Source organism: Orycteropus afer, unplaced genomic scaffold, assembly GCF_000298275.1.
Source record: "Orycteropus afer afer isolate SDZICR_OR568_19922 unplaced genomic scaffold, OryAfe1.0 scaffold00011, whole genome shotgun sequence".
NCBI classification, from domain to species: Eukaryota; Metazoa; Chordata; class Mammalia; order Tubulidentata; family Orycteropodidae; genus Orycteropus; species Orycteropus afer.
Window position 1 is genome coordinate 15,978,497 of NW_006921598.1, and position 14,439 is coordinate 15,992,935.

Sequence of the window (14,439 nt, forward strand, 5' to 3'; positions counted from 1 at the left end):
TATCATCTACTATGTCACAATACCACAGTATCTCTACTTATTTAAACTATTTACCATTGCTTATTCTGTAGGCTCTATGTAAATAAATGAAGGGAAAAAGTACATTCACACAGTAAAATCATGGCGTATGTAATTGCATTACAAAGGTCCATTTGTGCAAGTATTGTGGATACTCTGCCATCTTGTGTTCAGCAAAGAAACTGCACATTATTTTCATTATTTTATGTCTACTGATTTTTATCTAGTTCTTCCATCAGTTGCTCAGAGGTGATGTTAAAATATCCAACTATGATTGTGGATTTGGTTTCATGCACTTTTAAGCTGTGTAATCAGCATGCGCAGTCCTCCCAGTGAACTGGTCATTTTATCTCTATCACTAGATAAAGAAAGAAAGAAGTGAGGATATAAAATAAATATAAGAAATGGCACAAGGTTATGGAGGACTGATAAGCACATAGAAAGGGATTAGTCTTAAATGTCTTTGTAAAGAGAATGTCTTTCTGATGCAAGAGAAAGAGAAGAAAGAATAAAGATATCACTAGCCTTAAATTGCTTATCCTCCCTGTGGGCATCTAAGTATGCAGGATCTCTCTTTGTCTTTCTCATACACATCCAGCTGTAGTCTTTGCACATGCTTTTCCCTGGAGCCTGGAATGTTGTTCCCATTCTTCTTTGCCTAGACTACCATTTATCTTTCAGATCTCAGGTTACTCTTTTGCATAGCACAGCATACCTCTCCTTCATAATGCCAGGCAGACTTGATTAACCCCTTGTGTTCCCCACCAGACTATAAATTCCATGAGGGCAAAAAAGACCATCTGTATTTTGAATTTACATGTTACCCTCCATAACCTGGCATAGTGTATGACACATAGTAGTAGACCTTCAAAAAATACTGACTATATGAATGAACCAACATAGAAAGTTAAGACCTGTCTTCTCCATTTTTTTTTTTTTTAGCTACTATACAAAAAGTCACAAAAAAGCAAAATGATGTCATTAAATTACTAAAAAATAGTCTCAGAAGGCTTCACTATAGGATGCTTAATTAATAATGTTAATTAAGATAAGTGAAGAACCACAAGTAATAAACACTCCACAGTATTTTCCAAAAGGATGAATTTATAAGTATGGCACTCAAAGTGAAAAACACATAAAAATGCTAAACCAGGATTAAAACTGGAGATGAATATACTAAAAACAGGAGGCAATGTAGTATAATAGTTTAAATATAAAAGTTTAGAATCAAGCTGCCTAAGTTAAAAGACTAGCTCCATTCTTATCAGCTGTTTTTCATTAAGTTACTCAACTCTGTGTAGTAGGCACTAATATTTTCTTATCCAACATCCACTCCCTTTCCAGCAGTAGCATCAATTTTTTTTCTCAGGGAGATACACTTCCAAGATTCATGTGTTTCAGTTGGGACCCACCCCATGCTACAGTATGAAGCTGTGACCTAGGTTTAAGCCAATAAGCACACCAACCAAACCCACTACCACTGAGTCCATTCTGACTCCTAGAGACCCTATTTGAGTCATCTACAACTGCCCCATAGGGTTTCCAAGGCTGTAAAGCCTTACAGAAGCAGACTCCCTCATCTTTCTCCTTGGAGTGGCTAATGGGTTAAAACCATTAACCTTCTAGTTAGCAACCAAATGCCTTAACCACTGCATCACTGTTGTTGTTGTTGTTATGTGCCATTGAGACAGACTCGACTCATAGCGACCCCTCCTTGGGTTTCTGAGGCAGTATCACTATGGACGTAGACTGCCCCATCTTCCTTCCGAGGAGTGGCTGGTGGATTTGAACCGCCAGCCTTCTGGTTAGCAGTCAAGTGCCTTAGGCACTACGCTACCAGAGCTCCCACTGCATCACTAGAGCTCCTTAAAAAGCATACCATTTCCCCCTAAATAGAACAACTGTTCTACTAATGGGAGCATGATCAAAATTGTACCAATCAAAGTCAATTCCAAGATGGATTTATTTTAGCTATTAGAGATAAGGGAACTCTGGTGGCATAGTGCCTAAGGCATTTGACTGCTAATCAGAAGTAAGAAGATAGAATCTGAAAATGATCAGAATTGGAGCTGCTGGGGTCATCTTGCTATATGAAGAAAAACCTAGTCCTAAAATGGAGCAGTTTCTAAAGGGAAACTAAAAAAGACAGTGTGAAAGCAGGTCCTGGTGATATCATCTGAACCTCTGATTCAATCCTCACTTCAAGCCAGCTCTATCTACAACTTTTTAATCCATTTTTGCTTCCTGCCAGTCTATGCTGTGGCTTTTGTCACTTACCTTCACTTACATAACAGAAAACGCTTTTTATAAAGAATATTGAGCTATATATGTGATTTTAATTAAGAAACTGAGATTGTATGATTCAGTAATAAATTCAAGTGAACAAAATCCTCTGGCACATAGACAATGGCATAAATAGGGGTAAAATCTACAACTTTACACTTGCCACTACCAAGTAATTCAGGCATTAATCAAGAGTATAAAGAGAGTTAGTACAAAGTATCTCCATAAATATATTGATATCAATGCTGAAGAAAGAAATATTAGAAACAGTCAGCTCTTTAGAGTAGAAATAAATGAAATAGAAATGGACAACAGAGAAAATCAAAAACAAAAATCAGTTTCTTCAAAAAAAGTTAATACAATTGATAAACTATACCATGTAAAACTGATGAAAATAGTGGTATCAAAAATCAGCAATATTAGGAATGAAAGCTGGTATATCACTACAGTATCTACAGAACTTAAAGACCTAAATTACAGAGATAAAAAGGGAAGGTTGTAAACATCTTTAGTGCAGTATTTCAAAAACTGAGGCAAAATTAACAAAGTCAATGAAAACACAACTTATAAACGTCAACATAAAAAGAAGTGAACATTTGAATAGCTCTAAATGTTTATTGGGAGCTCTGGTAGCATAGTGGCTAAGACGCTTGCTAACCAGACGGCTGGCGGTTCAAACCCACCAGCCACTCCTCGGAAGGAAGGTTGGGCAATCCTACTTCCGTAGTGATACTGCCTCGGAAACCCAAGGAGGGGTCGCTATGAGTCAGGTTTGACTCGACGGCACATAACAACAACAACAACAACAACAACAAATGTTTATTAAAAATGTGTTTGTAATCAAATACTTCTTCACAAAGAAAATTCATGACTTCACAGGTAACTTCTAGCAAACATGTAAGGGATGTGAGGAGAAGCAGTTTTATAGCATAAAAAGCGTAGGGAATACACCCTATGATGGTTTTTTAATGCATCAACTTGGCTAGGCTACAGCTCCCGGTATTCAATTGGATAACAAATGGAGGTGCTGCTGCTGCAAAAACCAAAAACTAAACTGCGGTATAGTAAATTACATAGTGTGGCTTTTCTATCCATAAGTCTTTGTAAACTCCGAGATGGAATTTGCCATGAGCAACTAAGGAGCTCCTGATTGCTAAAGTTGTCCATCTGGGGTATTTCTGTTGGGCGTGGCACTAAACAATGTTCTGGGAAGTTCCTACTCTCTCTCAGGTGTTTAGAATTCTATTGTTATGATTGGTTGGTTTAGCCACTCTGCCAGGCTCAAAAGGAGGCCTCCTAGAGGCACAAGTCTCTCTCTTGACTGCTAGCTGAGGAAGACGTGCTGCTGAGAGAGAGACATGCTACTGTAAGAGACACACACTGCTGGGAAAGAAACCTTGCTGAAGAAATTCAAAAACAGTTGCAGCAGTATCTTGATAGGGAACTTCCAGAAATGCAATCTGGATTCAGAAGAGAATGTGGAATGAGGGATATCATTGCTGATTTCAGATGGATCTTGGCTGAAAGCAAAGAATACCAGAAAGATGTTTACTTGTGTTTTATTGATTATTTAAAAGCATTCAACTGTGTGGATCATAACAAATTATGGAAAACATTGGGAAGAATGGAATTTCAAAAGACTTAATTGTGCTCATGAGAAACCTGTACATAGACCTGGAGGCTGCTGTTCAAAAAGACCAAGGGGATACTGCATGGTTTAAAATCAGGTAGGGAGTGCGTCAGGGTTGTATCCTTTCACCATACTTCTGAGAAGCTGGATTGTATGAAGAAGAGCATGGCAACAGGATTGCGGGAAGAATCACTGACAACCTGCGATATACAGATGACACAACTTTGCTTGCTAAAAGTGAAGATGACTTGAAGCACTTACTGATGAAGATTAAAGACTAGAGTCTCCAGTATGGATTACATCTCAACATAAAGAAAACAAAAATCCTCACAACTGGACCAATAAGCAGTATCATGACAAATGGAGAAAAATTGAAGTTCTCAAAGATTTCTTATTAGTTGGTTGCACAATCAACACCAGTGCAGCAATCAAGAAATCAGATGATATATTGCACTAGGCATATCTGCTGCAAAAGACCTCCTTAAAATGCTGAAGAGCAAAGGTATCTCTTTGAAGACTAAGGTGTGCCTAACCCAAGCCATAGTACTTTCAAATGCCTCATATGCATGTGAAAGCTGGAAGACAATAAGGAAGACCAAAGAAGAGTTGATGCTTTTGAGTTGTGGTGTTAGCAAAGAATGCTGAAAGCACCATGGACTGCCAGAAGAACTAACAGATCTGTCTTGGAAGGAATGCAACTAGAATGCTCCTTGGAAGAGAGAATGGCCAGACTTCATCTCACTTACTTTGGTCATGTCAGAAGGGACCATTCCCTGGAGAAGGATATCATGCTTGGTAAAGTGGAGGGTCAATGAAAAAGGGGAAGGCCCACTGACACAGTGACTACAACGATGGGCTCAGGTATAACAAGGATTGTGAGCCTGGCACAGGACCAGGCAATGTTTCGTTCCACTGTACATAGGGTCGCTTTGAGTCAGAGCCAACTCAATGGCACCTAATAACAATAACACAGGGTCATTTTGAGTCAGAATCGACTCAGTAGCAGCGGGTTGGGTGTATGTGTTGGGTTTGAATCTAACCTCATGAAACAAAAAGTAAAAAAAACTCACTGCTATTGAGTTAATTCCAAGTCAAAGAGACCCCCACTGGGTTTCCAAGGCTGTGTATCTTTGCAGAAGCAAACTGCCTCATCTTTCTTCCATGGCGTGGCTGGTGGGTTCAAGTCACTGACTTTTTTGGAAGCAGACTGTCCCATCTTCCTCCTGCAGAGCAGCTAGTGGGTCTGAACCACTGGCCTTCAGGTTAGCACCAAATGCCTTACTCACTATACCACCAGAGCTTCTTTTTCGAGTATAACCTAGCAGCATAAAATTTAAAATTACTGCAGTATCGATAAAAGACAGCCTAAAGACATATTCACAAAAATTTACACTCCCATTCTATGAGGACATTTTAAAAGCTCTAATAAGTTATAACAGAAATAAAACAAGACTGAATCCTGCTTTTGGGAATCAATTTGCCAAGATTTTTTAAATATTTATGTAACTATAAAAAACACAGACCAATTAGAAGTCACATTTTCAGTGGCCTCAATCAGGGCTCTTCAATTGACTAAACTAAAAAAACTCACTGCCATCGAGTTGGACCTGACTCATAGCAATCCCTCCTTGGGTTTCCCAGGCAGTATCACTACGGAAGTAGATCACCCAATCTTCCTTTCAAGGAGTGGCTGGTAGGTGTGAACCGCCAGCCTTCTGGTTAGCAGTCAAATGCCTTAGGCACTACGCTACCAGAGCTCCTTTCAATTGACTGGTATATGACAATTAACATTAGGAGAAATCAAAGCACATTTATTTCTAAGTTATAAATGAAACCCAGTAAAGCCCATTTAAGGGACTTAATCTGCTACATTTCTAACAACAAAGCCATCAGTCTGTTGAGTGTAATTAATTTTTTCAAAATATCATTTATTCAAATAGACTATTAGGTTAGTATCAAGCAACACAGACCCTTACCCTAAGATCAAAGGCTGTGTCATGCTGTCTGTGTGACATGAGTTACTTGATATGGCTCTTCTAGCCTTGGTCTCTGTGATTCTCACCAGACAACTGAGTGGAACTATGCAAATGTAGGGTGCTTGTGGCCCACCAACAGGATTGGATTGCTTGCTAATAATGTAAATAAGGTACATGACACCCTTGTATGGGTGGGACTGTGTAAATAAGGTGTATGGAACCCTAATGTCAGTTCTGCCATCTCCCTAAGCTTAAAATGAGTGCTCCAGAAGCAGAAAAAAGGGCCATCACTGCCATCAAGACAGAAGTAGGAGCGGAGCACGTTCTTGGACTCAAGATCCATGCACTGAGGCGACAGCAGAGAGCTGGCAGAGAGACGGTGACGTAGAAGCAGCGGAACCAAGAGATTGGCACAAGACAGAATGGCAGGGGTGCCAGCCCACAGAGCGAGAAAGCTGGGTGCCTTTGAGCAGGAGGGGGCAACTATTGGCAGAGTACAAGAGCTTTGTAACATTTGCCTGAGCTGGGCAGAGACCAGGCCGAGACGCCAACAGCCAATGATAGACGTGTCTACTGGTATGGCTAAAGGGAGCCTGTCTTGACCCAAGAATCATATCCTGGGCATTCCTGAACCTGAGTTATAAATTGTTACTTCCCTATAAACCCCATAATCCTGAGTATTGTCTGTGAGTTCTGTGTGGCCAGTGCAATGAATCATCAAACCCAGCAGAGAAGTAGACTGCCAAGGGAAGGGTGGTTGGTGTCAAAATTGGTAAAAAGTATGAAGGATGCCAGCATGTCTGACTTTTGTCCCATATGAATCAGGCTTGGGCTGCTAATGGTGACCATGTCTCCCCCCTTATAAAGTCAGAGGAGCTCAGAGGATGTCACCTCCACATCCTGTTTGCACTGTCAAATGATGATCTTCCTTTCCTGTGAAAAGGGCTGACAAATGATCTTTCCTCTCTGCACTCTCTGACCTCCTGTAACTTCATGAAAGAGAGTGAGAACTATCATCAGCATCAAGAGCCCAAGGATAATTTCTATGAAGTAGAGATTGTTGTTGTTGCTGTTATGTCAAGACCCGACTCATAGCGACCCCTCCTTGGGTTTCCAAGGCGGTATCACTATGGAAGTAGATGCCCAACCTTCCTTTTGAGGAATGGCTGGTGGGTTTGAACCGCTAGCCTTCTAGTTAGCAGTCAAGTGCCTTAGGCACTATGCTACCAGAGCTCCTGAAGCAGAAGTTAGACATGCTGCTACCTTCCAACCTTCTTCCCAATTCTGACACCGGGGCTCTCAGGTCCAAAGGACACATTCCAATCATGGCTCGTCTTTCTTGATGGTAGTGAGATCCCCCTTTCTGCCTCTAAAAGCCTAGATAAAACTGACCAATCCCCACGTCAGGGTGCCATTCAACTTATTGCACAGTCCCACTCCCACAAGAGCATTATGTACCTTATTTATATTTATTAACAAGCTATCCAATCCCCTCAGTGGGCCATAAGCACCTCACATTTACGTAATCCCATCCAGTCATTTGGTGGAAGTTACAAAGACTAGAAGGTATTCACTACACCATATTTCCAGAAAACCTTCTCTACAGACTTCCATGTAATTAAGCATAAATTAATACATCATTACAAATACTAAGTACATCAGTAAAACAGGTACCACAGTGAAAACAAAGTCCGATTTAGGCTATACAGTAGTCTTAACAGACATGTTTGTGTAAGCTTCATTTGTAAATCACCATTAGTTCTTGAGAGAAAGATAAACTACAATAATGGAGAAAACTACAAAAGCATGAATAAATGTTAAAAGTCAAGATTTTTGACAAAGCAGTACCCCTAATTCTCTCAATTTTCAGATAATTAATTCTTATTATAATAATCATATACTTTGCAGACAGTATAAAATACTTATAAAATAAACAAATTATGAAGGTCACACACCTGCCCTAGAGTCATTCCAAGCCAATAACCACAGTTTACAGTGGAGAGCCTCCCAGCCAAATGCTCTTTTCACATCATCATTGTTAGGACCATTACCAGGCTCAGCACACTTGAATACAACGCAGAACAGGTGCTGCATACTCAAAAAAAAAAGTAAGAGGGAAGGAAAAAAAGAAAGAAACACTGCAAAATTAAAATAAAAACAAAACAAAATAAAAAAAGGAAAGTCTTCCCCAAAATATTGGAAACCATATTTAAAAAACGTATCAAATTGTACATTTTCTAAGGTTTTTTTTTTTCCTCTTTTTTTGAACTTTTCATTGTAGTTTGGGTGAAAGTTTCTAAGGTTTCCTGAAGAAATTTATTTTTGACCTAAACCTAATCAGCTGAATTTAGACCTCATCTAAAAATGGAGCATATTTTAAAAAGAAAAAGAAAAAAATGACACCATGCTTCCCTGTAGTACAGTTTTGATTAAAATTTAGGTCCAAACAAGATCTCTGACATTCAAAACCAAAATCGACACACATTCCCCCTTTAAAAAGCTATTGATAATATTTTAAATTAAGACAGCTATGAAGAAAAAGACAATTACATTTAGTCACGTGCTTTCTTTTATTTCCTTTCAGGGACATCTTAGAAACTGCCAGCAATTTGCTCATCTCACACTCATCCTCCTTTCCACTGTCTTTGTCAGGATCCTAGTTCAGCTCCTATTACGCTCTGTACTACTATAATGGGCTAAATGCTTTCCTTGCCCCATTTCAATCCATTCTATACCTACTACCAGATTAATCTTTCCAAAGCATACTCTGGTCACACTGTGCCAATGTTCAAATCAATACTTCACAATTCCATTTAAATTAAGAATGCTTCTCTCAGTTTGGCTTTCAAGATCCTCCACAAGCTCACATAACCTACCTTTCCAGTCTTCATTATTGTAATTCTGCAGTATATTAACCTAAACTCCAAATATACCTCAAGCTTTTCTGCATCTTTGTTTCAGTCTTTCCCTCAACTTGGATGCATTGCCTCCCATTTCTCACTAACAGCCTGTCTAGTGCTTCAAGGCTAATCTCTACCGTAAAAGCATTCCTGATTTCCCTGATGCTACTTTCTTTGTAGCCCACCTATGGTACGAAGTCTTCATTCAGCCTTGCCTAACAGTTATTTATCATCTCCTGCTAGAGCGGAGTTTGGTACTAGAGAGGAAGATCCAAGGGTAGGACCTAAATTAAATAATTGTTTCTTAACAAAATCAAAATCCCAAATTCTATCAAAAAGAAAGAAAAAGATATTTACCTTACTTTTGCAAAGGGAGGAAAAGTTTTATTACTGATAGAATAGAACAACATTTTCCAACAGAAACTTTTTTAAAAGTTATGATTAAATCACAACCTCATCAGAAGAAGTATCATGCATTCAGATTATTAAGAGAGATTTAACTGGGAGAAATGTGTGTATTACTTTCCAAACATAGCAACTCAGTCCCCACAAATATATCAAATAAACAATGAAGCACCACTGTATTATAATGTCCATTTATCTATTTATCACTGGGAAATGAAAAGTTCACACCAGGAAATTTTCTAGAGAAGTGGATTTCTACTGCAGAAAACAGAACTCAAGTACGGCCATAGCCTAGGCCAACTGAGAGATGCTCCTAGGAAACTACCCCGAGTTCATCCAGTCTAGTGGAAAATACACAGCCACAGAGAAGACGCTGTTTGAGCAATAAAGAACATTATTCAATTCTTTCCTTTTCCTTCTTCAAGTTCCTTTAAAACAGGGCAGAAGTCTTATGGATTGGATTCGACTGACCAAAAGTGGAAAGGACCTGACAGGCTTGAAAGGAAGGTTAATTGATGTAACTGAAGAAGAACTTAAAAAATACAACAAAAAAAGATGATTGTTGGATATGCATAAGAGGTAGGTCCTCTTTAGACAGAAAATAGTGCTCATATTTCACCATGTCTGGATGACTCAAGGACATCCTTATGGATGTCCATTCCATAGTTCCGTGCTCTTCATGATTTTTTCTCCTCACCTAGATGGCAGGATGTTGGATAGCAATAATGCCTATGTTTTTAATCTACCCTCCTATCACTCTGCTCACTCCCTCCAATACACCAATATCCAGTTTGGGGCTTCTAATTTATTATGAAGAAACTCTGGTGGCATAGTGGTTAAAGCATTTGGCTGCTAACCAAAAGGTTGGTAGTATGAACCCACCAGCCACTGATGGGAGAAAGATAAGGCAGTCTGCTTCTATAAATTTACAGCCTTATAAATCTATGTGTAAGTCTTATCTGTCCCATAGGGTCACTAACAGTTGGATGGCAGTGGTGTTTTTGTTTTTTTTTTAATTACTTAGTATGAAGTTGTCATGGATTTAATTTTACTTGGATCCACAAACAAAGCCCATGGAAGCACCAGTCAAGAAATCAAACAATATACTGCATTGGACAAATCCACTGCAAAAGATCTCTTTAAAGCGTTAAGCAACAAAGATGTCACATTGAGGATTAAAGTGTGCTGGTCCCAAGTTATGGTATTTTCAATTGTCTCATATGCATGAGAAAGCTAGAAAATGAATAAGGAAGATGGAGAAGAACTGATTCATCTGAATTATGTTGTTGGTGAAGAATACTGAATATACCATGGACTGCCAGAAGAACGAACAAATCTGTCTTGGAAGATGTATAGCCAGAATGTTCATTACAAAGGAGGATGGCAAGACTTCATTTTAGGTACTTTGGTTATGGCATCCACTCCCTGGAGCAGGACACCATGCTGGTAAATTAGAGAGGGTCAGTGAAAAAGATAAAGACTCTCAATGAGATGGACTGACGTTATGGGCTCAAGTATAGCAATAACTCTAAGGGTAAGGTGTTTCATTCACAGGGTCGCTATGAATCAGAACCTACCCAATGGCACCTAAGAACAACAACAATTTAATATTAGCTAGAAAAATCAGGTAATTAATGTTGCTGAGCCAAATTTAATAATAACAATATAAATTGCTGCAAGTGTGAACTAAAATTTCTTAAGAAAGAAACTTTAACACAGGGTTTTCTGATTTATTCTAGATTCTCAAGAACATTTTTTCCCTGACCTAATTCTGTTACAAGGCACTGAGATGAAAAGTTACCCAATATAAACTGGATGTTACTGAGCTACTTTGGCCTTAAATTGCCAACACTTGTTTCCTTTCAAAGGGAATTCAATAGAAGGATACTTGCAGGGTAGTAAACTACTTAGTATGGCTTTTCAACCCATAAGTCATTGTAAGCTCAGTGGTGGAATGAGCAACTGAGGAGCTCCTGATTGTAAATGTTATCTGCCTGGGTTATTTCTATTGGGCTTGGCACAATGGAATGTTAGGGAGGCTTACTCTCAGGTACTTAGAACTCTGTTGTTATGATTGGGTAGTTTGGCCACTCTGCCAAGCTCAAAAGGAGACCTCCTAGAGGCAGAACTCTCTAGGACTGCTGGTTGAGGAAGACGTGCTGTTGAAAGAGACACACGCTCCTGAGACATGCGTTGTTGAGAAAGAGACGCAAGAGACATGCATTGCTGAGTGAGACACTGAGGGACCAGCACTGCTGGGAAAGAGACCATGAGAGACTGTTGGCTGAGGGACGGTGGGCTGGGAGAGAGACCGAGCATTTTTCCTGAACTTGAATTGTAGCCTGTGGTGCTTCCCTAATAAACCCCATAATCTGTGAGCTCTGTGTGGCCACTGCAGTGAATTATCGAACCCAGAAGAGAGGTGGTGGGTGCTTTGGGAAGAACAGTTGGAGAAAAGGCTGGAGGGAGGCAGCATGTCTGGCCTTGCAGTAACAGGCCTTGGGCTATTGATGGTGATTCTGCCTTCCTCTTGTGGGGTTATAGAAGGTCAGAATATGTGGTCTCCTTGCTGTTTTTGCAATACTAGAAAAAAAAATTTCATTTCTGAAGTTCAGTTTTATGAATCAAATATAAATGATAAGGAATAAATACTATCCTAAGTCAGAATTATATCATTTACCAACCAGTAAAGATAGATTTTTGTTATCTAATTGTGAACTACATCACCAAATAACATGATCAAGGGGTTATTGAACATGACAACTGGAAAGTGCAACCAATATTTTTTGAAGTATCTAAGAAATACGACCTACCTCGTATGCATATCCAACAATCATCTTTTTTGTTGTGTTTTTTAAGTTCCTCTTCACTTACGTCAATTAACCTTCCTTTCAAGCCTGTCAGGTCCTTTCCGCTTTTGGTCAGTCGAATCCAATCCATAAGACTTCTGCCCTGTTTCAAAGGAACCTAAAAAAGCAAAAGGAAAAAATTAAATTTAGCTCCAAGTTCCCTGCTTTCCCTTCTTTCTGCTGCTTGCCTTCAGGCTATTCGATACTCTTATTCCTGTTAAAAAAGATAATAAAGTTCAAATTTAACAATTCTACAAATCCTCGTACAGCATAAAGTTATCATCAAAATTGTTTTTGCAGTATTAGAATTATAAAGAGAACATTATTTAACATATCTGGGCTATCAAGTAAGACTTTCTCTGTCACATACATAATCATCATACTGTTATAGCATAATAAGATAAATATTGAACCTGGACACAGAAAACAAGTTCTGGTCCTGGTCTGCCATTAATTTGGTACAGAACTTCAGAAAGTCACTTCTTTAGACCAAAATATTTTCATCTTAAAAATAAAGACAGCTTAAAGAAAAAGTAGCACCCATGAGTACTTTGCTCCCTTAAATAATCAACTACATGATACCAACTGGTCAACACTCACCCTAAAGCAAAGATGAGAAGGTAAAGAGATTAAAGGAAATAGAAGACACATAATAGAAATACTGAGAAGGCTGACACATTGTGAGAAATGTAATAATGTCATGGAACAATTTGTGTAAAATTGTTAAATGGGAACCTAATTTTCTGTGTAAACATTCACCTAAAATACAATAGTATTTAAAAAATATATTGAAAAAAAAAAACAAAACAGATTTGTGAGAAGAAAAAACTAAATAACTGGCTAATAAGTTTCTAAATACCTGTTGCCATCAAGTAGATTCTGGCTCATAGCAACTCCACAGGACAGAGAAGAACTGTCTCATAGGCTCTCCAAGGCTGTAAATCATTACAGAAACAGTCTGCCACATCTTTCTCCCCTGGAGTGGCTGGTGGGTTCAAACCACCAACCTTTCCGTTAGCAGTCAAACACTTAAAACCCTGTTCCTCTAGGCCGCCTAGAGTTTCCAGATAGTTAGTATAAACAGAACATGAGAAACCACTAGTCAATATTCTGTTTTCTAAGAATGCAATGAGAAACAAAGATTACCAGATAACGGAAAGTAATAAAATTGTAACACTCAGGGCACTCAGACATAGTCAAGTCAATTCCAACACATGGCAAACTCATGTGTGTCAGAAAGGAACTGTGTTCCAGAGGATTTTTCAATGGCTGATTTTTCAGAAAGTTCACAGGCCTTTCTTCTGAGGCACCTTCAGGTAGAATCAAACCTTCAACCTTTTGGTTAGCAGCTGAATGGTTGGTTGGCAAACCTCAGCCTGTGCCTGTTTCTGTATGGGCCTTGAGCTAAGAATAGTTTTCACATGTGTAGTGGCAGTACTGGAGGTTGTGGTGATGATGGACCTCAAAGTCTACAATATTACTGTTGAATCCTGCCTAGAGGATTTGATAACAGGACTTTAAAAAAAAAAAAAAAAAGTCAAGGCTTTAGATGAGAGGTATCATGAGTATTTCAACCAGTTAAGACAACCTAGTAAACATTTTCAAGAATTCTCTATGGAAGAGGGCTACTGTCTAAACTCATATAATTCAGTTATAACATAGTACCAAGAAAACATGTAATATAAAAACAGGCACGTTCAAGGACTATACACCTCATTTTCCTGAAATATACCTATTATAGGTGTTCATTTAACCCCCAAATACCCAAAAGATCTGTGTGCCTTACCAATCTATTCTGTCCCATTCTTACCATCACCAAAATTCTTCAGGTTTCTTCATCCCAATAAATGAAGCAACATGTGAGCAAATGATCTTTCCCACCTCAAACCAAAATCACGGGTTTTCCTTCAATTCCATAATTCACAGGGTAGCTAAAGTGATTTTTTAGAAATGCAAAGCTAATCAAAGGTCCTTTCTCCTTCAGTGGCTCCCTATGTTGTTATTGTTGTTAGGTGCTGTCGAGTTGTTTCTGATTCATAGCAACCCCATGCACAGCAGAACGAAACACTGCCCGATCCCGTGCCAACTCCATGATCCCTGCTGTACTTGAGCCCATCATCACAGCTACCTTGTCAATCCATCTTGTTGAAGGTCTCCCCCTCTTTCGTCAACCCTCCATCCTACCAAGCATGACATCCTTCTCCAGGGACTGGTCCCTTCTGACAACATGACCAAAATAGGTGAGACGAAGTCTGGCCATTCTCGCTTCCAAGGAGCACTTTGGGTGCACTTCCTCCAGGACAGATCTGTTAGTTCTTTTAGCAGTCCATGGTACTTTCAGAATTCTTCACCAGCACCACAACTCAAAAGTATCAACT

The 14,439-nt window shown here is 39.1% G+C and overlaps 1 protein-coding gene across 1 annotated transcript in view; it reads right to left on the reverse strand.

Annotated features, from left to right (window-relative positions):
- LOC103206096 (cytochrome b5 reductase 4) overlaps nt 1–14,439 on the reverse strand; it is a 138,547-nt gene that overhangs the window by 118,355 nt on the left and 5,753 nt on the right. The window contains exon 2 of the mRNA XM_007951535.1: nt 12,026–12,179. Coding sequence (XP_007949726.1) covers nt 12,026–12,179 — 154 coding nt within the window. The remainder of the gene's footprint in view (nt 1–12,025; nt 12,180–14,439) is intronic.